The sequence below is a fragment of the Seriola dumerili genome, unplaced genomic scaffold, assembly GCF_002260705.1.
Source record: "Seriola dumerili isolate Sdu_G_001 unplaced genomic scaffold, Sdu_1.0 BDQW01000138.1, whole genome shotgun sequence".
In the NCBI taxonomy this organism is placed as follows: domain Eukaryota; kingdom Metazoa; phylum Chordata; class Actinopteri; order Carangiformes; family Carangidae; genus Seriola; species Seriola dumerili.
Window position 1 is genome coordinate 13072028 of NW_019174393.1, and position 24534 is coordinate 13096561.

Below are 24534 nucleotides of genomic sequence, written 5' to 3' on the forward strand. Positions count from 1 at the left end.
GTTTGTAAACTCCCTCACAGTCCTGGGAGGAGGTCTAATCAGGGTAAGTGAAAACACCTGTGTAGGTGCAACATAGTATCACTTGACAGGTGGGAAATAGAAGCTTCTGTTCAATATGTTGGGTTCAGAAGTAAATGGCCTTTTTCCATGTTATTGGATGTCCCCTTAAAGAAGTGCTTAATATTGCACTAGTGTAACATTGTAAGATGCACCTGCAAGGTTAAATTTACCCATAATATACCTGTATAATGTCATTAAATGTGCATAAAATGTGGTACAGCTCCTTCATCACCACAGGGTGATAGCACACTCTGTAGAGCTGAGGGGAATTGCAAAGTTGGGTGATCATTTTGTGTGAGCAACACCCTTTACACACATCATTTTTGATGTTAATGTAATTGTTCAAATATCCTCAGGCTAAACTTAATTCTTAACATTTAACAATTTTGTTTTTTAGTGTAAAGCATTACAGCTCCACGCTAACAAGAATAGGCAAGGCCAGTCATATGAGAAAATGGCAGTGCAAAAATCATTATATAAGTCACTTAGCTTTGTGATATACTGACTGCTTTTGTTTGAAAAACAAACATTTCAACAGCTAGCTAACTAGCTTTGTTGCTAACTGGGCAATAAGAGAACATGGTTTATTTTGACCAGCAGTTCATACTTTTTCTCAACTTTTCGTAGGCTTGAGAGTGTGTGATGTGTGCGACACGTACACACACACACAAACCCCAAAGTGGACAAGGAGACAGAGCTGAGCTGTCAAAGCGTGTCACCATTTTGTCATAGTGTACAAATGGTAAAAGGTGCCACGTTTGGCAATGTCTCTTTTGGGCAGACTAAAAATACACTGAATCCATCAAGCAAAGCAGCGGGGTAGACAGAAGCGTCTGAATGACTCTGAGGTGTCATTTACAGAGTGTCGCTTCAAACTGCCTTTAACTGTATGAAAGTTCGTGACACTCTTTCTCTTGCTCTGTTCTGAAACAGAGCGTTTATGAACAAAGAGAAAAAGTGAGAGCTTCTGTGAGTTACAGAAGGAATACACTTCACATCCACACGTCAACACAGATCAGTGAGTGAGGCGCCTTCTCAAAAGGACGGAACAAAAAAAAAAACAAAAAAAAACAAAACAAAAAATCACTTTGAGTTCAGCATGTGTTTGACAGGTTCTCTGCAGGAAATGTGTTAAGGATGAAATGCTGCTTTTTCTTGTCTGAGCAAAAATTGATTTTTGGTGCTTTGAAGATAAACCACATTATCTTGATTCTTGTTATTGAACTCTCAGTTAACAGGTGTGGACTGTTTGTGTATAACTGATACATAAAAACACTGAAACATCAGTCATCAGTGTATTTATCTGTTTTCTGTGTAAAAATATACTACCATATGGATATAAATGCAAGTTTACTTAAAATAATCACACCTCAATCACAACGTAAATTGGAAGTAAATAGCGTTTGCCACAGTCCTGATTGACAGCATTGACTGGTGACTCATTTACACATAAATTGCAATTTAAAAACTGCAAATAGCAAACTTAAAATGAGCACGGGGGTGAGCAAGGTGAAAATTCTTTTTCTCTAAAAATTTAAGCTTTTCTTTTTCTAATTACCTTTGGAATTTTCATTCCTTCAATTCAAACTTTTCTGCTATCAGCATTCCATGTACATTAAAAAAAAAAGTTTATTTTACATTTTAATTTAAATTCTTTCTCCCTTCATCACATTTTCTGTGGATATACTGTATCTCCAGAAGGACATTTCTCAGGCTTCCTTGTTTTTCATGTGCAGTTATATCCATCACCTGCGCCGAAATGCTGGTATGTGTCACATTACGTTGCAAACAGGGCAAGGTAATGTCACCAGACAGATGGATATTTTCACAGCTTGAATCTGGTATATGGTCTTAATTTCTACTGTGGCACAAAGAGAACCTGTCATCCACTACCTGAAAAGAGAACTGAAATGGTGCCATTTAAGCCAAATTGCACTGGATGTAGAACTTTGAAAAGGACTGCACTGAGTGATGTATGGAGGAAACAATTTAATGTATCCGCATCAAGTGGAAGGCTCTAAACTGCATTTTGAAAGTTGCAGTTGTCATTTAAGAGGTGTGATGGATAAATATATCTCCCCACAGCCAGCCACAAAAAAAGAAATATTGGCTATGAAAGTGGCAGCAAGCTGCAGCTGATTTTTGCAAGGCTTTATTAGGTCTTTCCTCCCTGTATGTAGTTGAGAAACATCAAAATGTGTGTTGATGTTGCTACCGCACACAATCTTGGCCCAAAACATTCAGAAATATCAAAAATCATCAAATTTCTCCCTATTCAAATGCTAATTATTCATGATCTGGTCTGTAACACACATGAGGGAAAAAACTGGGTGACTTACCTAAGGAAAGAGTCTTAAAATATTGTTGCCTGAACTTGCAGAGGTCAGAAAAGCATGGCAAAGTGTAAACATGTCTTCTTACAACTCCTTATTGATTCCTTGGTTTGATTCCAATTGCCATAAAAATGGAATGAGATCTGGTAGGAATGCAAAACATGCCAAACCACCCACTTTCTCATTCCTGCACTGAAGATAAAACACTGAAGTATCCTTGAGCGAGAAGGTTCGGCAGCTAACCCTGACCTCTGACCTCGCAGTGGAGAGGGGGAAGCAAAACTCTCCCAGCTGATTAGTCTTAACCTTAACACAAGGTCTCACAGTGACCTCGTGTGGGTGTAAACAGGTACTGCAGCGCAGAGCCAGAAAGCAAGAGTCAATGTTGCATTAACAAAAGACACAGAGATGAGCAAAATACCTTAAATTAATTTACTTAAATTAAAAAATGTACACCACATTATCCTTTACAATAGACATGTCTTTTAAAAACTCAGTGGTTTTTTTGTTTTCTTCACTGTACATTTCAATAATTTGTATACAAATTCCTCTTTGACAAAAAGAAAAAAAAAAACATAGTGACTGTCACAGATAACAAATTAATTACTCATTATGATTGCAGTGTTTCCCAGTGACACTTGGGCTTTAATTTGCAATTCACTGACTGTACCAAATACAATGACTACTGTCTCAGTCCATAAAATAGGACAGAATCCTTGACATGTTTTATTTATTTAAGCTTTGAAATTTACTTCAGTCATAATGTCAGATTAAGGCTGTTTCGCAGCCTTGAGACAGTTAAGTTGTCCAAAATGAGACAGGAACTCTGGTGTACTGTACACTCAATGTAGATCACTTGGATGTTGAAATGCTTTTGGAAAACCCTTAATTAACATTTACACACAGTTAGAGAAACTACATATTTAATACAACAGCGAGGACACCAGCTTCAATGAAGGGGACCTTGAAAAGACAACACTGTGTTTGACAAAGTCCCTGTGATTATGACAGCAGTAACATCCTCAAACTGTTCTGTATCATTCACCAGTAGCAATATGCACAGTATGGCAGTCATCATGTAGCTGACCATTCATCTGACATTAAAGGAATATTTCAACATTTTGGGGAATAAGCTTTTTGGTTTTCTTGCAGAGAGTAACACGTGAAGACTGATACCACTGTTCCCCTGCAGCTGAGCCCATATACACCACTACCACATATGGCCACTGCCCGACATGGGCTGGCCTCGCCTACCCCTATTTTCCTTGTCTACACATCAACACTGAAAAATGGTGTTTCATCTTCACCCTGGAGGGATTTTTGCAAAAGGTCTGTTTTCAGGGACCTAAAATGCATTTTGCACATGGAAGAAAGGGAAGAACGCATAGAAAAAGCTACACTGCAAAAAATGCCCACGTGGACTAGGCATGAGTTTGTGTGTCCTGGTAAGGGGGAAAACACGTCAGCAAAATGCTGCTGCAACATAGCAACATGTGTTTTCTGGGACAATGAGAGATGACTATCACATAGGAGCAATATTGGATTGGTGGGATTTGGCACTATGGGCCCTAACTCATCTTTCTCCTTTACCATAGTAACCGGACTCTATACTTTTAGGAGGTTGAGGTGGTAAATCTGTGTTGCCCCGCCCCTGTCAGAACACACAATCTCATTGTCAATGTTGCCTGCTCACCGTGTGACCACAAAGGTTTGACGGAACCATCACTTTGTGGGTGGTACACACTAGTCCGAATTGATGCCTAATAATCCATCAAGCTCCTATAATATCCACATGAATGAGGTGCCCTGGTCAGTTGGAATTTCTTTTGGGATTCCAACTCTGGAAACAACCTGAAACAGTGCCTGTTGGCTTCAGCACTGCATTGTGTTGTCCACCAGGACTAAAACGAAACGGTATCCTCATGCATTCTGGTGAAATGGCCCGAAGAGGTAACAGCACACTCAAATGGAACTTCAATTAACAGCAATGGGCACAAAGGCGCCTTTGATACAGCTGGTTGGTTAACCAGTTGGCATTTGGGGCAAGAGGCACACCAGCAATGTACAGCTCTCTGAATGCCAGGCCTATAGACTTGATGCATTATCCGGTCTAGTGTTTTGTCGTACCCCATGTGGCCAGCCTTTGGGTTGTAATAAGCCGCCTGGAAAACCATTTCCCAGTGGCACCAAGAATTAGGTGATTACACCTTCAGTGAGTGTCACAACTCACTCTGTACAGCCTGTCCCCGAACAAAGAAATGTGTGGGTATGTCTGTGCTTGGTCAGGGTGAACCAAATGACCGTCAATTTTTGTCACTTGGTGGAATGCAGAGCAGAGTGTCATCACAAGACTGCTTCAGTCGCGAATCTTTCATGAAGTGTAGTTTGCGGACCCTCGGAGGTGCTGTTGGTTCCCCCTCCCATCTGCATCACCTGTGCCAATTAGGACCAGTAATTGGAAATGCTGTGGTCAAGACTTCTGATGTATGTAAGGATGTGCATTTGATCTTTTAATTTTTAACTGAAGTGAACTTCACAATTTGAATGAGCAAAGCGATTAATTATGAAGCTACTACCAGTACCCTCAAAGTAACTGTTGTTTAACTCGTTAATGTGTACTATATTGAGTGATGTACCTCCTAATGTGCATTTGAAAGATGATACACTCACTTAGATATCTTTGAAAGAAACCAAAAAAAGCTTAGCTTGGCATACAGACTGGAAACAGCTACTCCTTTCCTTTCCACTGTCCAAAGCAGCAACAAAATCCGGCTAGGCTAAGCGGCTGTTGGCATTAGCTTCATTTTTAGCGAACAGACATGAAAGTGGTATCAATCTTCTCATCTAATTCCCAACAAGAAAGCAAGAAAGCATATTTTCCAAGATTTCAAACTATTTCTTTAAGCCATTTGCTTGACACTTCCCTCCAAAGTGTCTTACAGTACTATGAGTGCATACATTTTATTTCATTTTTAAAAACATTGGGAATCCAACTCTTGTTCTATTTTTACTTCTTCTTTACAATCTTCAAAAGGTGCATCAAGTCACAATGGACAAACTAAATGTCAAAAACACTACTGTTGCCATTTCAGTCCACCATGACCATCTCTGCTCTGTATGAAGCCTGTGAATCTGGTGTTTTACTGCAACTTACACTACACTGTAACCAAGTAATGTGATGTTGGATATGACAATTTACATGTGAGGTTTAAAATACTGCTCCTGCTGTCACTATGATTTGAGTTTTTTATTGGTTAAAGATGAGCAGAGATAGTCATATGAGTGGTGCAGATCAAATGAGAGCTGAGACATTAATTCAAGAACAGTGTAGCCGTCCAGTCTTCATAACTCCAGAGTCATAGGAATTCAAACTGGGTTGTTAAAAAAACGACAGAAAAAAAACAACAAAATAATTTTACAACCATCTGTAAACATGAGCGTAGGCAGAATATGGCAGACAGAAATTTAAGGATTTGGCAAAAGAAAAAACAAAATTTAAACGTGATACATTCTGTGCTTTATCTGAGTGCAGCCTTGTCAGGGTCTGCAAACCCCCGAGAGCTGATTTTCAGAGTTAACAGATTACAAAAGGCTTCAGGTAAAAGCTTTAAGACTACAAAGAGCCATCCAATCACACAGTGAGACAGCGTTAATTACTGTACTGATTTCACCTGCTCTAATATCCGACAGGTTTCCCTCCTTCATGGATCAAATTTATTCCTAAACAAAAATAGAAATCCATGTCTGGAAAGGCAGCCTATTAATAGCAGGCCAAAGCATACAAATGCATGTCAAAGAAAAATATACATCCTTAATTAGCTTGGACTAAAAACAATATCAATATGGTTGTTTGAACTGGTCCATTGCATCTCTGGCAACTTCATATCCAGTCCAGTTGATTCTAATTAATAATGATGACAAGAGGACTTGTATAGACTTTAAGAGAAACCTTGACATTTTAAGTCCGGGAGCAATTCTAAAGGGCTGATAACTGAAAATAATCCTCCGGTTTTCTTGGCCTATGGTGAGAAGTGTGATCAAGGATTGTTAACATGGAAAGAAGTGTCCAGTGAGTAAAAATACCCAGAATAAAAGTAAATATTCAAATGTCAAGGTCTCCCTTTTAACAGTGTTTTGTGAGACTTAAAAGAAAACTAAAGCTTGTGCTGCTGGGCATACAGTGAATGGGAGCTGGGAGAGTGGATTAGCTACTCTTTTGTCTCTCGTATTAAATGTGAAGAGAAATCACGACCTCCAGTCCTGTACCCTATCTCCATTCATCTTACAAAACACGGTAAAGTGTCTCATGTAGTTTGGCATTATATTTCTACATATCAAACCATTCTGCCAGAGCAAAGACCAGCTTTATTCTTGCAAATGGTGTCTTAAAATAAAGTGACGTTGAAATATTCTGTTCAGTCAAGACGTCTATCCATATACTTCATAGACTACCATTTAAAAAAAAAAAAAAAAAAAAAAAGAGAAAAAACTACATTTAGAAGATCTGGAACAAGTGGAAGAGAGTGGAAGTCACCCAGATGACTCTCTACTCACTGTGGCATTACAAATAAACAAAAACAACAAACAAACAAAAGAAACTAATGAGGCATGTCTTTATAGCTCATAATCCTGGTTTTTGGATTTGAAAAATGGACTCGCGTAAGTAAATCAAGAATTTGTTACTGCTTATCTAACCTCAAACAGCCTGACCAGCTGGTATTTATGGAAGTGGGAATACCCAATCAGAAGAAGACATGTTTAATGAATATTTCTCCACTGGTCTTGGATGATTTATATTTTAAAGGCTGAAATACCTCAACACTTTGATGTGTGAGGGGCAGTGATGTGAAAGTAATCTGCCAGTGGTTCCATTATCAAGGTAAAGTACCTTCTTCTTTTATGGTCAGTCTGAAGGTCGTCTGACTCACAATAACACCCTCCCCGTGGCAGACATCAATTCGGCATTAATACAGTGTGCTCAGACTGCGTTTGTGCTGCACTGCCACCAGCAGGATATGGCCGGTGCTGGGCTCAAGTAGCCAGACAAAAGAAAAATACCTTTATCTGCAACACTGACCATAGACTCCAGCTGAAGTAGTGAGCGTTTGAAGTCTATTTGCTGCAACATTAATGTCAGGAATTCCAGTTCTAATAAAGTGCAGGAGGAATACCATTGTCGGAGAGAAAAGAACATCTCACTACATATGTACAGACTGTGCCTTGAAAAGAGAAGCTTAGACATGGGAGGCTATGTTCTCCTCTGTGCCACAACTCCAAACGGCAGTCGGTGTTGTGCTCTCGTGTCAGACACAACCAGCAACTACAGGACCGCCAGTTACTCATCCCAAAGGCTGTTTGTTACAAAGACAAAAATAAGAGAGAGAGAGAGAAAAAAAAAAGACATTTTCCAAAAGAAAGGCATTTTTGAAAAAGCTGTCGACTACACGTTTCACATACGCACACTTACAAACACTGAAGCGGATGATGCTGAACGCAGCGTACATTTTCTGTTTGTTGGGATCGACAAAGATGAGTAAAACTTACTGTCGCTGCTGAAATGTGACTCTAGAAAGAAGAGGGGAAATCCAGAAGTTAGACAGCAGCAATGTAAACTAACAGAAAGGCTCTGTGTCAGTCAAATGGTGATCTGACATTTTCACAGCTAATACAGATTTTAAAAAACACTATCACTGATCACTCATACGTGAATACTCCTATAATTTTGTTGGGCAGTGCCTAGAGGCACCAATCAGCCAGTTTAATGTCTAAACATTAACATCATTTTTGCACTGATTTATAAAGCTAAACTTACATGTTTGTTCCTACAGATGTCTGGCAGTTAAAGAATTATTTGTTTATCTTTTAGTTGTTTTATGAGCTTCATTTTACAGCCAGATCGAGCACTTCTTGAAATCTTCCGACAACAGCAAACCACTGACTGAGGAATAATGAGAAAAATCGAGCCACTTGACGCAATTTAAGACCTTAATTCACCTCCATACACACACACACGCTCAAACATGCAAACACAGAAACAAGTAAGTCAGGAAACCAGTCAGCCAGTCAGTTGGTCAGGTCAGGTGGGAGAGGTAAACCAGCCCCCTCACCAGCCTTCTGCTGATTGATAAAAACCACACTTCAGCTCCTCGCTCCTGATTTTGTCCAATTGTCCAACACCCACAAAACGTATGTTATGTGACTAAATCTCAATTACACTCTCACATCCCCTCTGATGTGGCCTAAACAGGGAAGCCACCAATCAAATGCAGCCCACGACCATCAATGAGGAAGCTGATGCCCATCACATGAGGAGGAGGAGGATCTCGCAGAGCAGAGGAGTGTGGTCTTTGAAAGTATCTTCCAGTCCAGTAGAAACTCAGGAGGCTCTCTGCCACAGACTTTAACCCCAGTACAGAGATGTGCTGCAGGGATGCAGGCTGTCTAGAGCTCTGCAGCGGCTGGTGGTTTGGTGGTGGTCATGATCTTCATGTACTGTGTGAAGATGGCCTCGAAAGCCTCATCTCTGTGGATCATGGCACCAAACACCAATGGCTGGAGGAAAGAGACGCTGAATAATTAAAACATATCTACATATTCAAATGTACATATTGGTAAACATGTTACAGTACAATTAATCTTTAATGCTGCTGTAGTCCTAATCGACACACTACGTGTTGGATGACCTCTCATCTACTATCTAGTGGGATAAAATATTTCTTGCATCTATCAACACTACTCCTCAGGCAGCTTGTTGCCATTCTCTATAGTTAACCTGTTAATGAATGAAGCAAACTTTCCCATATTAGGAACGCAAATAGCAGGTTAGTGCTGAGTAGTCATTGATGATATTGATGGAAAAGACACCAACACAAACAACATCTCAGCCACTATAAATTCAATGTTTTAAACAATGTGTAGTTTGAATAAATGCATAAAAAATACATGAGGTCAAACCCTTGAGCATTTACCTGTTGACAAAGTGCAAAATCTCACAGAATCTATTCTAATATATGTATACATTTAAAAAATCCAGTTTGAACCCACAATAAAATAGGAAATAAAACTGTACAGTACCTTCTGAGTGGAAGGAGTGGCTATGGAGATGCCCATCCCACTTCCTGGCAGGACTGACAGCACTTTATACTGGTGAATAAAAAAAACAGGAAGGTCATTACAGTGTTTAACAGCATTATCTCATGATGAATCAGTCAGCAGGTATTTAACTTAATGCTGCAATCTCTATCACATTTACCGATGATTCAGAGAGATGAACAAGCACAGTTGAAGGATTCAATGCCATCTACTATGTTTAGTTGAATTTGCAAAGGTACATTCATTTAAAAATTCAATTGGCTTTGAAGTGGTTTTAATGTGCATTTAAGCGTGGTTACCTTTTGTATGTCAGTGATGTCTACCAGCTTGATAACTTTATTCTTTTTGGAGGAGCTGGATCTGGAGCTGGAGCTCTCAAAGCACAGGTAACTGACAGAGGGAGAGAGAGGAAGTCAATAGCTGAGAGGCGTCCTGAGAAAACAAGCAGGCCAGCTAAACAGACGACAACTTTAATCGACTTCTTGTTACAAATCGAGAGAGGTGAAGAGATTTAAAGAGCAGGGATATTCTCAGGAGGAGGCCTGTCTCACTTGATCCACTGTTGACTGACTGACACACTCAGGGAGGAGGAGAGAGAGAAGATGGGGAGTAGCTCTTAGTAAAGAACCGTTTCAAGAACTTATTAACACACACCCATTTGCTTAAGTGATTCCTCGCTCCCTCTCTCTGCTCCAACTTTCAGAGTAACCTCTTTTTCTCTTTTGCAGTCAGATATTTAATGATGGAAGATGCTCTCGTGAGAGAAGATGTCCCACTTACTTCTCTGTGACGTAAAGCATGCCGTTCCTGATGTAGTCTGTGGGCATCTTCCTGTCTCGGTTTATCAGGCAACACCTCCAGCCGTTCTCACACACTGAGGAAACACAGAATAGAGAACATTGACAACTTTGGTCTTGGTAAAAACATTTACACAACCTGGTTTTTAACCACTGTAAGAAAATCCACCTTTTTTGCTTATTCTGAGCTGGTTCAAGTGCACACAGTGCTAATGAAAACAGGTGCCAGTGTTTTTTTTATGCTACAGTAAGTCCCCTTACCCGCCAGAGGGCGCTCTGACTCTGGCAGATTGAAGATCTCATGAAAAGCTCCCTTCTTGGTGCTGTGGGAGCGACCCGTCTCCTCCTCCCTGCTCACCCCACATGGGACGGTGGCGAGGCTGCTGCGAGAGACCACCGGCTGAACCTGGAGAGAGACGGAGGAGGGAGAGGGAGGGCAGGAAGGAGGGAGGGAGGGGGAGAAAAACAGGCAGGATGACGGGAAGTGAGAGAAGAATGGCCATGAAGGAGACAAAAAGGGCATGGGGAAAAAAGGATGACAGTTAGGAGGGAAAGAGAACGGTGTGAGAATGAGGGAAAGGAGGAAGGAGAGGGAGAAATATTTAAAATCAAGGATCACGCCAGATTATGTGGTACCATCCAATAGGACCGAATGTTCCCAGATCTATTGGGACAAGTGGCCACACTTGCAACAGCTCCTCAACTTTTTTTTTTATTGCATCATGTGTTTCTCTGCAGCCGGCTCAGGTGTGACGTGCAAAGCAGAGAGTGAGGCCATCATTCACTCAGCATACATACTGTTACATAAAGACAGCTGGTCGGCCAAAAATACTTGTTAGTTTGTGAAGTATGACAAAATTGAATATATATTTATAAAGGTGTATATAGAAACAGTTCCACTAAAATGTATCTGCATTATATATTAAAGTTGGAATTACAAACTTATTGTGATGTCATCTTAAGTTAAATGGCTACACATGATAAAAAAAAAAAGGTTGAATTAAATCAACCAACATTTAAAAATTCTAAAAGCAATTAAACTACAGGGATAATTACTACCGACAGTGGGGGAAAGGAAGGACCTAATGAGCTAATATGAAATTACAGTGGTCAAGGGGCTAGTCTGTGTGCATGTGAACTACTCAGTTAACACACTGCTACTTCTCACAGAGCATCTATGGCAATGGATCAAAAATGTCAATTATTATTCACAAGTTTGTATGTTGACAAAAAACAGTCACTGTGACATTTATGAGAAATTACAAAAAAAATAAATAAAAATCTATAACTAAATTATAGGTTACAGGCTTTTGTGACATTTTGATCCATTCTGTTTACAATCATTGACAGCCAGTCTCAAGGTGTCACACATCTCACACACACGCTTTGAGGTGAGCTGGCGGCACACCCAGGCACAGTTTAGGAACCAAACGGAGACACACCAGAGTCCCTACCTTCTCAGTGCCAGAGAGCTGAGAGAGAGAAACGACAGAGGACACCTGTGACTGAGGCCACAGCAAAGACACACACACATGCTCACACGCTCAAACCAAAATATATAGACACTGTGTGGTGTCCACACAGTGAGAACAGACAGTGAGTGCCTGAATTTTAATGTATTATTGATGAGTAATATTTTGATACGTTATTGATCTCTTTTTTCTCTTTGCCTCTCCACAGGGGGTCAGCAGTGGGAGGCAGACTGACGCTTCACTAGGTGGACTCATGCCAACATGAAAGACCTGACCTGCAGCTCAACTCTTCTGCCACCCCAACATGAAATTTGTACATCTAACACCTGACTTTCCATCCCGTGTTAAATGGACATAAGCAAATTTTGTGTCATTTTTAACATTTTATTAAGATTAGCTTCTTTGCTGAACTAGCTAATTGACTAGTTATATGGAAATAAGATCAATTCAGAAAAATTGTTGACTATTCTGTTCACAAAGCTACTGTTAAATCTTCAGCGGAGCTCACTGCAGTAGCTAAAAGTTTTGTGACGCAAATGCAAAGCCTCTATAGCTATAACCTTGGTCAAACTTCAGGCTTTCAGTTCTCAACAAAGTCGGCTTGAGCAGAGAATTAGCAGCAATAATCCACATGCATTTCCAACATATTTTATAGTTATAGTCAGGTTTCAAACTAAGCTGCATTGTACGGTCAGTATGTGTGTTGAGGGTTAGTTTAGGAAAGCACTAACATGTGAGAAGAGGAAATGAATGAGCTGATAAAGATGTGTTTTTGTGTGTCTTGGTCGCCTTACCCGCCGCGACACAGTGGCGTTGGTCCTCTCTTTGAGCTGTGGGTCGGTGGGCAGGCTGTTCCACACGATGTGAGGTGTGTCGTACTTGTCCCGCAGCTTCGGACAACTCTTGAACAGGAAGTCTATAATGAAGAACTTGATGCCGGCGTACAGGCCTTGGGAGAGGAAGACACAGAATAGGCAGAGGTTATTAACTAAATCTTGTACAGCAAGGTCGATGGGCAAAAAGTCATCTCCTCCTCTCCCAGTACTCAAATAATCTTTGTTTTTAAGGCCTTGTTGGAGCCTTTTGTGTCCTCCGCTCATTCGAATTCTTTATATACTTTCCCCTTCAATATCGGTTCCTTTTCAGTATTTTTATCAGACATATTAAAAAGAGCTGAAGTTTTTATTATTGGGACTGACAACAATTTAATAACAAAAATAAGCCTTGAATTATATTGTACATATTCCAACAGGACAGGGAGAATTGGGCACCGAGTGTACAAACTGAGTCACTTTTTTTAAACTAACTTGGCAAAAGCCCAAAAAATACTGATGGTTACAAACACAGCAAAAATATTAAATGCGGTCGCCAATAATTAGCATGATAATCAGACTGAACTGCCATTTTGTTTCATCTCATTCATTCAGCCTGACAGTGAACTCCTGTTAGTTAACTTGTTGATTAAAACAAGGCAATTTTTTGTTTTTCAGTCTACATTTTGCCCTAACCAATCAGCGGCTAAGCATCTAACACACCCACTGACTTTGTTCTTAACTAACAATGAAGATGCTGTAGCTGCTGTTCGGAACAGTTCACATTTTTCACATTGATCAAAGGAATAAGACAAAGTTGTTATCTCTGTACATGGACATAGAACGACTTGTACAGCTGCGTCGATTACATCCACGCTTGTCCTGATTTTTCTGTTCAACTTTTCTTTAATGTAGCCAGTTACTTATGTGTAACCATTACGTCCCTGTTCTTAAGCCCACCTACCGTCCTCCGACTGGTCATCTGTTTCTCCAACCAACTTTGATGAGCCACTTAACAGATATAAGATATGGTTGGCAACTTAAAGATGTGGAAGCAGTGGAAGCAGTTGATCCTGATTGGATGTTTTCCTGATCTGACAAACATTTGACAACCTGAGCAATTTGATAACAAAACAGGTGTAGGTAGTTATGTTGGATTGGTACCAGATGTTATATCTACAGTGATTTTGGTTGTGCCTTACATTTACAGTAGCAATGAAGTATATTTAGGGCTCACGTGAGAAGTAACCCTTTTTTGCTAGCTGAATAAATACTACCATTGTGTCAACAATTATTTTTGCTCTCAGCATCTTTCAAGGAAATATTAATCACACACTGCTCTGTAGACCCTCTGTTTACAAGAAATAGCTGAAACAGTTATTATGAGGCATGCCAACAGCCTGCAGCTGCCCCTCACAGGCACAGAGAGAACAGTTGCACAAGTGTTGCATGAACGTATTTGTTTGTGTGCGTTGGATTGAGTATAAGTATTTTCATTCAGAGCCAAATGCAGTATGTACAGTGTGTCAGGAGGATAAGGAGGCTTTGTGTGTGTGTGTGTGTGTGTGTGTGTGTGTGTGTGTGTGTGTGTGTGTGTGTGTGTGTGTATGCGTGTGTGTATGTACGTCTCTCACCGATCATGAAGCCCATCAGCTTGTATGGCAGGACGCAGGAGGTGATGAAAGTCACCCACAGGCAGATGTAAAGTTTCTGGGTGCTCTCCGGCTGCACCCACATGAACAGGCTGAAAGACAAATGCACACAATCACGTGGGAGAAGAGAAAACAAAACATAAAAGTCAATCTTTCAGTCATTTTGTATTCGCTGCTTGCAATGCAGAATTTTTTGAAGAAACTTACTTCTTTATCTTCTCCAAAACATCCGCCATTTTACCAAAAAGGTTCTGTAAAGAGAGTTGAATCACTGTATGAACCAAGACTGTTTCATTATCTGTGTAGTCTAATATGAGAGGAATTATCATGCGTGCTGTACCTGTGCTTTTTGTGCAACATCAAGTACAAGCTGGAACTTTTCAGACACAGTCAAGTCTTCCTTTGGAGGCTCCTGCATAAATCAAAGAGACAAATTAATAAGACAAATTGACCTCTGCTGGTGGATAGATTTTTACTCTGACAGACAGGAGCTATGAAACAGGAAGTGGGACGTTGTCTTACCATGGGTTCAGAGACCTCAGGCACAATGCTCCACTGGATCCTCCAACCTCTGGAAAATTGGAAAAAAAGTGAATTTTACAAGGCATTTTGTTTGGATAAAACGAGGCCTCCAGACTGGTCTTCAACCTCCGAAGTTAAGTTACAACCTTCATTCAAGGTGACCAGCTGTCCCAGTTTGATAATCTAAGCCCAGAGAGATGTCTGACAAATACTAATGTGCCCTAATTTCATAATGACCCCCCAACACACCCCACTTTAAATGATTTTGTTGATGGTTGTATAACCTTAATTACATATGCCTGTTTGCATCAGTGAATAAAAGCTTCTTTGATATAATGTGTTGTCTTGGTTTTCTGTGGTCCAGTTATGATGATCATAAACACAAGCATGTGTGCGTGTTTTAAAAATCTGCCTATTATAACCATAACATTTGCTGTGTGTCCACAGCGTGTATCTGTTCACCTGTAGCCTCAGATATCAAGTTAAAAAAGTGTTTTATTACACAAAACGTACAGTAAACCATCCAACAGCTGAAAAACATACTATTTTCAGAAGCTATTCAGTTCAAAGCCAAGGCAGCAGTGTAGTAACATTACAATAAAAACTGGACAACGGCTCCTCTACTAGAAGACTGTCTACTGGTTAGATTAGAAATGTTTTTACCTGGCAATGAGGTAATTTAAGGACAATCGCAGGATAGCCAGGAAGAGGAACATGGGAATGGCCCAGCCATGCCAAGCAGCATTCATGTAGATCTGCAGGCAAAAGGAAACAACAGAATATACATTTGGTTTATTGATCATTTTTTATTCATCAACTTGAATTAATTCAGCCAATAATGCTGTTCACTTGTCAGAATTTGTATTCAATAAGTTGATGCAATGACTCATTTTTTTTTCACCAAGACAGCAGCTCATCCACCCTGAGAGAAAACTCCTAACTATCTGTAGAGATTACAAATTCTACTTTGATAACAAGTATTCCTTTAGGTGTCACTCTTCCACCATAGTGGTTTATCCTTACCAAGCTTCATTTGACAGAGCTCTGCCTAGGAAAACTGTGTGGCTTTAAGTCTGAGAAAAAAAAACCAACTGATGACAAGATAAATGTAAAGATTCCTTTTAATGATGATTTGGGAGGCTCGTTCTGACACAATGACTTCAAACATTTCATTTTGGGCTTTATAATGGCAGATGCTATAAGAGTTACCTGTCAACACTAGAACAAGATCATCTTGAGATATTGAGATGGTCTTGGCATGTATTGCCAGTGGGTTGAAGATGACTTAGCATAATCACTGACTCTGGACATTAACAAAGATCTGATTTGACCTGTGTGGTCTTTGGCAGAATCACTGTAATCTGTCACTATGGAGCAGAAATGATTTTACTGTCATGGAGTAGGGGTGTAAGAAAAAATTGCCTCAGAGTAAATCTATAGATCTCACTTTTTTGTACATGATGATATATTGAGATATTTTGTCAAATCTAAGTAAAAAAGAAAATCAATTAAAATAATAATGTGTTAGTGAGCTGTGAATTATGAGTAGGAAAAGTGTACTCACAATGAAGGCAATAGCTGAGGTGTAGACGGAGTGCCAGTTAGATAAGGCGGAGAGGTTCCTTAAGAAGTTGGTGACAGGTCTGGCTCCTCTCTCTGAAACAAGGGTAGAGGGATATATTCGTGATTAATGTAAAAATGGCACTGTTTCTGTTATATCAGTATTGATTTCAAAGCATTAAAATGTGTGAAATAAATGTAGATCTTTAAATGAGACTTCATTTTTCCAAGTGAGGGACATTTTTTCACCCTGAAAACCAGTTATGGAAGACTAAATTCAGTTGTTTGGTTTTCTATATCTGTGTTTTGAGTACTCACTGAGTCGCCTCATATTCTCTGTCAACCTGAATGGTAAACACAAAAAGTGAAGGTCAGAACACGCATAGATGCTTGTGTAAAAACAGACGCACACGCAAAGAAAAAGCTGCTTTGGGTGTGAGTGGAGGTGGTGACACCTTGGCCTTCATCAGCCTGGAATGACTCACTCGTCTTTACAGAAGAGGGAAGAAAGAATGAACGAAGAAAATATGTGAGAAAAGGAGTTCTAACTTTCTCTCCTCGCTGTTAAATCTAGGCTGATTTGAATACATTGCATTGAGCAATCAACATTCTGCAATGTAATAGCTCAAAGCAGCAGTGAGACAGCTACAGTATAGCACATCTCTAAGGTAAATACAACACTATATGATTTTAATTAGTTTCTCAAATAAAGGCAATACATATACCGATTCCTGACTGTGTACCCTGAGTATCTCTGTCTCCACATCTCCTGGAGCAACCGCAGATCAATACCTCAGGACAGACTCTTAACATTCTATTCAAAAGCAGCTCTCTCCCACCTTTTAGCACTTAGCGGTTCCTCGGTCTCCACGGTGCTTTCCTCCGGCTGGAAGCGGAAGTCTTCGATGTAAACTCCGAAGCGCTCGTAGAGCCACTTCTGCAGCCGCGAACTCCACACCTCCTTCTGCTGTTTATCTGCTAAAGAGAACAGAATGGGGATGTAATCAGCACCTTCAATTAGGTTTGACACAATGGGAAACAATTCCCTCCGTGTCCACGCTCAACCCCGCCCACTAACAGCAACTGTCCTATCATAGCTTAGCAACTGTACCTAGCCACGACTGGAAACCGTCAAGCTTTGGATTTGACATGGACATGTTGAAGCAGTGTGTATGGGGCTGTAGTAATTGAAAAAAAAACATTAAAGACAAACTCTAAAGAACTCGGAGGCTTGTGTCTTCTTTTTTGGAAGGATTGGTTGTACCTGGCACATAGTACAATGGTGGTCAAAGTGAATATCAATAGGTAATAAAATCTATTTAACTAGTTAAATCGACCTTTCGCTCATCTTTCTCTCTCACCCTCTCGCCTTGGCTGGGTGTCACCACATGTCTCCACTTTGTCCATTGTTTCAAATTAAAAGCCCTCTGCATTGTGTAATTACAACTTCATGATATTGAAGTGAAATGTAAATGAGGACAACACTGCACAAACAAAGTTGTTGCTTCATTTTTTCTCAGCTGGTGAGGCTGCTGACTTTTTGTCCTGGACGTGCAGCTTTAGCTTCAGTCTTTTCGCACAATATCATGTACTTTATGTAGCCAGAGTCATAATTATGACCATTCTAGTTTAAAATGAACCGTTTTATGCTAGTCAGCATAAGATGATAAAATCTGCTAGTGAAACACTTGAAAACACCTTTGTAACAATGTCCAGTGTTGAAAATGGATTCAAATGAACACACGCTTAACATGACTGGTGGTGTTGATGTTGCTACTTGAATTCATCTGGCAGGGCCGTGTGAGTACGACTGTGGTTGTACTGAACAGTTACCACAGGTTACTGAGAGTGGCTGAATGTGAAGCAGAAAAAACAAAAGCAGCTCAGTCAAATTTCACAGAGAGGATAAATACACAATGGAATAAAAAAGACAATGTAATTATGGAAGAGTTAAAGCTCTGAAAGGGTTGTTTTTCCTGCAACAGATTTATTATGAAAACAACTATTTTTGTGCTGATGATGACATTCAGTTACAGGCCATTTTAATCTGTAGTTTACAGTTACCAACGTCCCATCAGCCCAAATTACTCTGTTCAGCCTCTCTCCTTTATCTAACATGTTACATTCACTTTCTCGCTGTCCTTTAATCCACACTAACAAACCCCAAACACACTCACACACACACAGACACAGACACACACATACACACACACACAAAGACACACACTTAATCCATTCTGAAAACACTGACATCCACACACACCTACGACACTAGTTAGAGCTTGGGCTTGTCTGCCCTAGATGAAATGATCTACAATCATAACCCATTTTCCAAAATTAGCTTTACTCGGTCTCTCCCTTCATTTCTCTCTCTGAAACCACACACACACACACACACATACACACACACACACACACACACAAGTCACTAGGTCATTGGAAGTCAAACCATGACAAAAAAACCCAAAACACACAAATAAACACACACATTGCAGATACCATCTGTCTGCACTAATGAGGTCCCTTCCTTAACAGATTTTGAAAAACACACATACACAAACACACACTGTTATGGCACTGACAATAGCAGTGCAAATCTGTACTAATAACAGCAATTAACCTCCACAGAGGAACAGTTTTCAGTGCATTGATGCAGTTTGTTGTGTTGCATCCTTTCTCTTCTTACAACTGATTTCACACCAGAAATCACCCCGTAAACGTGTATTTCTGTTACCATGCACATGACACCCTGCTATATGTCCTAGAATAACCCAAGAACCCCTCTGACACACTCTGTTTCTAACAAGCTCTCCACCACACACATCCTACATCCCCAGCTCGCCTGCGCACATGCACGCACACGCACACACGCACAGCCCTCTTGATTTACTCCCACACTCGGAAGCCGTCAAAGTGTTCCTTCCCTACTCATTTCCTGTCCTCCCGCTCACCCAACCAACCCCCTCTCTCTTTTCCACCAAGGTCTTACCTGTTCCATTGTTTGAGGGCGACTGCTGTTTTCGGGGAGGCTGTGGTGGAGAGTCCTCCAGCCTGCGGGGTAGAGAGAGTAGAGAGGGAGAGAAGGGGGAAGATCGGTCAAGTGTCAGTCTCACTTCTCTATTGTCAGAGCTACAGTCACACAGCAGGCAGGTCTCAGGAAGTTCTCATTTTAATATGTGGAGAGCTGCAGCACTGGATAAATCAACAACTGTCAAAAGCGTTAGTGAGACACACACAGAGACAAGAGGGAGTGAAGGAAAACAACTTCGGTCTCCATCTGCCTTTGTGAAGTCTCTAACATTTTTTGGACAAACACAAACAGAATGAAAGAAAGAGCCCACACAGAGACCAAGAAAACATGCACTTACAACCTCACACATTAGTTTTTACTTCTGTATATTCGAGTCAAGCAAATCTACGCAAACCTGTGAACAGGAGCAAAACATAGAACATGGATGAGTCCTTCTCCATCTGTTGCACTGACATAAATAAATAGGCATACAGGCAGAATCAAGTATCAAGACGAAAAAGCATTCCAATAGTTTGGACCAACAACTTTAATGGTATTATGGTCGTTGGGTTTTCTGCTAATGGCCAAGAAAACAGAGAGATAGTGTTGATCTTCTCTCTTGAAATACAAAGCAATTCTTTGTTACTAAAAGTTAGTGCCTCAAGAGATACAGTAAGTTGGTAATATTTTATATTTGTCATTCCCAAATAATTTCCGAGAAGTTTCCATAAAAGAACTGTGTCATTTGGTGTGAATTATTAGGAAAATAGGAAATGATTTAAAAGAAAAGTTCGATTTCCACCTGGTTAAATATTTCATCACCATTCATTTATCATAAGGAAATGTATCCTTCATATACAGTATATTTAATGGTATGTTTGCAGAAAACTTTTCATGAGTCTCTATACGTTACACTTATAATCAACTGGAATTCATTAATTAGAAGTGTACCAAGTGAAAGCTGGAACTAACACCAAATACACAGTTCTTTCCAAGAAACTTTGTGGAAATTATTAGGAAATTATGGACCGCTACACTAACACTTTTAGTAGAGAAAAATACTAAAGAATAATAATAACGAGAACAAAAACAATAGGGATCCCGCAGCATTTGCTGCTTGGCCCTAAAATATATGTGAGGCCAACAGGAATAATTACTCTGAAAAAGCCTGGAGGCTTGTGTTTAAATAAATGAAATACTGAAAATAAATGAAGAATAAATACATTAGTAATACATACACATACATACTTCACACACTCTCCAACCTGAACACACTTTCCTGTTCCTGAAGGACCGACTGTGTTTGAGTTCAACTGATCATTTTAAGTAATTTGTCGTCACTTTGACAATTCATGTTGTTCTGCAGATATACAGCAACATATTACTCATAAAGTTCATGGAAGGCTCGTACAGACCCATCAGGGTGCCGTTTGGCACAGCCATTTATCAAACGGGCTCTGCAGCTCTGCTGGAACATCAGCTCTTACAAGGCTCAGACTGCACTCGTGGCTGAACTTATCAAGCTACAACAGGAAAACAGTGACTCTTGAGGATATGACCTGCTGGTGGACCAGAGCAAAAGCACTCTAAGAGTGCAGCTCTGGGAGTTTGAAGTTGAAGACTTCAGTGATGCTGATACCAAGACTCTTCTGACACTGGTGTGGGAGGTGAACACCAGCATGAAGATGAGAGACATTGGATTCGAAGGCACAAAGTTACTCAACTTTCCAGAGGCCATGCCTCCATGTTTTCAGCATTCAATGATCATTAAAGGGGCTCAGGATTATGCCAAGACCCTGACAGAGCAGCAGCAGGAGGCGCCCCGCAACAAGCTACTTGGCCCACGGGATGTGGTGATCCAGGTGGTTCCCGGAGTTCTGCAGGGCTTCTGGGTGCCTCCTCTAAGCCCCTATAAGCCCTCCCAGCAGCTCAGTGAAATGGCTGTCAGCATCACAAACGCTGTTCTGGACCAGGTCTCCAATGCTCTGTCCACTATGCTCCGACAGATCAGCTTCTCCTGCCCACCAGGGACAACTTGGTCCTGTCTATCAACACAAAGGTCAGACAGGCTTACACTGAGGATGTCCTTGTCAGGAAACTGGGGAGCTTCGCAACAGACATGCTGACCAGCATCACTCATGTTGCAACCGGGGAAATCTGTGCGTTGTTTCAGCCCCAGCTTCAGACTCGTGCAGCAGTGTCTGCTGATCTGAGCCCCACAGATGAGGAACAGGATGACTGCAGTCTTGTCTGGAAGAAGACACAGAACCAACAGGAGAACCAGACTGTGCTGCTGTTTCTCTTCCACCAACTCTTCTTACCCTGAGAGCTGAACCTCTTGCCAACACTGGCATCAAATATGACATGAGCTACAGCCTCTGCTGTGGCTCCACTGCCATCAGCTCCTCAGATCCCCCTTGATGAACCTGCTGTCATCACTGCAGTGCAGGACAACGTGACCATGAGCCAGGGTCACACAGAGCAGCGGGAAGAGGTGGAAAAACCTCCAACACCACAACAGAGGTGAAGAAAAGGAGTCGAATCCAACGCGTCTGTGACTGGCTTCAAAAACATTCCAGTGTGCTAAAGGAAGACTCCGAAAAACAGACTGAAATTCCCCTGTTTTTCTTTTTTATTTCATTACTTTATTTATTATTTCATTATTTTATTCATTATTTCATTCATTATAATTTCATTCACTGTTTCCAAATAATTAGAAATATATAAATAACACATTTATTGTTCCATTACAAAAAGGTTTGATTATTTTTATGTATAAAAAATATGAAATCTATATGCATGATAATTCATTTAAAATAAGAAAAGTTTAACCACCAATGAAGCTTTCTTCTACAAATGACTTATAGGATATATGGAGGATAAAGTAGGCCAGAGTGGAGACCACACATATTCATTACACAGTTAAAAAAAGCAACATAACACAACTCATAACATAGTTACATCAGATTAGATGTAATGACTCCTTTAATGAATAAACTTTTATAAAATAGAAAATGAGAAGATAGATAATGTTTGGGTACTTAGAAAATATATATATAGAGAGACCCTAATAACCATACAACTATCACTGCCACTGCATATACAGGAAGGGCTGCTGTTTTATACAGGAGGGTGACAAACTGAAGGAAAAAGCTACATAAACACTACAGGGCATGAGGTATCAGTGAATGGTGATGAGTATGACAGTGAGGTGAATCATGTGATCTCAACTCGAACAACACACCTATGGTAAACTTTGCATTACTGTGTTGGAGAGTGAAATCTTTTATAGGAATGGTGTTCATCCCTCCAGCAGAGTCCCAGAGACTTAGAGGAGAACTGAAACAGGCAGCTTTTGATGGATCAGCTTAATACTTTGTTGGTTTGTCCTTTAATATGTCTACCATCTTGTATTGTATCAAACCTCTTTTGAGCCATAACCCTAAGCCATTTTCAGGCTGATCGTGCCCAGCCTGTACATATTTTTTCTTCATTACTTATCACATTTTACTGTATATTAGTGCATTATTCTAATATAACAAGCCACAAAAATTGCTAACAATATTAAAGTGATTTACTTCCTGGTGAATCTCAGGTCTAATAATTATGTTCACAAAATATATCTAGTGTCTTGTTCAGGGCTGTTTCAATATTAGTGACAGGAAATATGTTTACCGTCTGCTATCTTCACATGCATCTCTCCAGTTGGTTACTGCTGACAAAGGATTTAATGAGGAAAAACTTCCATGGTCCATTAGTTCACCTCCCACAAAATCCTGAAGTGTCTCTGACATTCTTGAGGCTGTGTTTCTCTGCTGGTAATCACTTGGAGAGCACCAGTGGAATTTACCATTGGCAGGGGCAGAAGCATCATCTGATCACACACACACACACACACACACAGGCAGCGCCAAACATGCGCACACGAGGGTTGTTTGGCTGGTGTTAAAGAGACGCAGGCTTTTCCTGACACCAGCATAACTACTGTGTCACAGTGTGCACTTGGCGACACATACCAGCGCGTGACTTGCTTCTGTTTTTTTTTTTTCTCTTCGTCTATCTCTGTCAAAACACATACACACACGCACGCACCTTGTGGAATTCCCCACTTACTAAGCTGCTGAGGCCTCTATTTATAACAGAAACCTTGGGTAGCACCAGGACTGATACACACACACACACACAACACACACGCACGCACCATGCAACTTGACCTGTAATAAACTCTGAGCTGAAATGTCATTTCGTTACTACTTCCCATATCGCACATTTAATCCCCATTTCTTGTCCCTGCGCTCTGCTCTCCATCTTCCTGTCTTACCTGGATTTGAGCACCTCATTCATCTTCTGCTCCAGGTCTATCCTCTTGGTTCGCTCCCTCTCCAGCTCCTGCCGCAGGGAGTCCACATTGGTCTCTTCCCGCAGCTTCCTCAGCTCCTCCTCTGGAAAACACCACAAAAACACTGAGGATCAGTATCTAATATTAAAAATCTAAAATAAAGAAAGGAAAACAACAGGCAAAGCAAGAGGATTTGGATGGCACATTTCAATAACGGGGCAATTCAAAGTACAATAGAAACAGCATCAACACAAAAAGTAAAAGTAACACAAGACAGAAAAAAAGCATTTAGATAGAAATTAAAAAGAATTACTGAAAAATAAAAAAAGAGATACAATGGTAAAACTTACTGTGCAGTGAAAGAAATTAGTAATTCATTGATTTAATTAAAAACAAAGGCAAGGCAAACAGAAAAGTCTTCAGCTTTGATGTCAAAGAACTGAGAGTTGCAGCAGACCTGCAGTTCTCTGGGAGTTTGTTCTAGCTATGTGGAGCATAACAACTGAACAATGCTTCCCCAAGTTTAGTTTTGACTCTGGGGACAGACAGCAGACCTGTCCTGTCCCAGGCGACCTGAGGGGTGTTTCATAATGCAACAGCAGATCAGAAAAGCCGATATGTATTCAAATTTGATTTACGTGAATTCATGTGGAACATTTCAGCCATTATTTCAATATATTTGGGAATAACAACTTCAAATTCACTAAAACAGACAATTTATTTAAAAACTAGTAATACTGCCTCACGGTTGTATGCCTTCACCAACCAGTCAAGTTCCAGGAAATATGGTGACAACCTCCCCTTCTGTTTCTGTGTTACAGCATTAAATAATGACCAGAAGTGTTTTTGCAGAACATTTCGTTATGTTATACATATATGTCACAG

The 24534-nt window shown here is 40.4% G+C and overlaps 1 protein-coding gene across 3 annotated transcripts in view; it reads right to left on the reverse strand.

Annotated features, from left to right (window-relative positions):
* Positions 1-2849: 2849 nt before the first annotated feature.
* gramd4 (GRAM domain containing 4) overlaps positions 2850-24534 on the reverse strand; it is a 51326-nt gene continuing 29641 nt past the window's right edge. The window contains exons 4-19 of one of the 3 annotated variants that reach the window (XM_022749207.1): positions 23632-23752; positions 19290-19351; positions 17140-17275; positions 16619-16644; positions 16305-16396; positions 15404-15495; positions 14741-14789; positions 14559-14630; positions 14426-14469; positions 14201-14310; positions 12549-12703; positions 10544-10688; positions 10266-10359; positions 9785-9875; positions 9468-9536; positions 2850-8945 (exon numbers count right to left, since the gene is read on the reverse strand). In XM_022749207.1, coding sequence (XP_022604928.1) covers positions 8835-8945; positions 9468-9536; positions 9785-9875; positions 10266-10359; positions 10544-10688; positions 12549-12703; positions 14201-14310; positions 14426-14469; positions 14559-14630; positions 14741-14789; positions 15404-15495; positions 16305-16396; positions 16619-16644; positions 17140-17275; positions 19290-19351; positions 23632-23752 — 1469 coding nt within the window. In that variant the 3' untranslated portion in view covers positions 2850-8834. Of the gene's footprint in view, positions 8946-9467; positions 9537-9784; positions 9876-10265; positions 10360-10543; positions 10689-12548; positions 12704-14200; positions 14311-14425; positions 14470-14558; positions 14631-14740; positions 14790-15403; positions 15496-16304; positions 16397-16618; positions 16645-17139; positions 17279-19289; positions 19352-22985; positions 23210-23631; positions 23753-24534 lie in introns of those variants that run through there. The other 2 variants (XM_022749209.1, XM_022749208.1) reach the window with 2 other exon arrangements.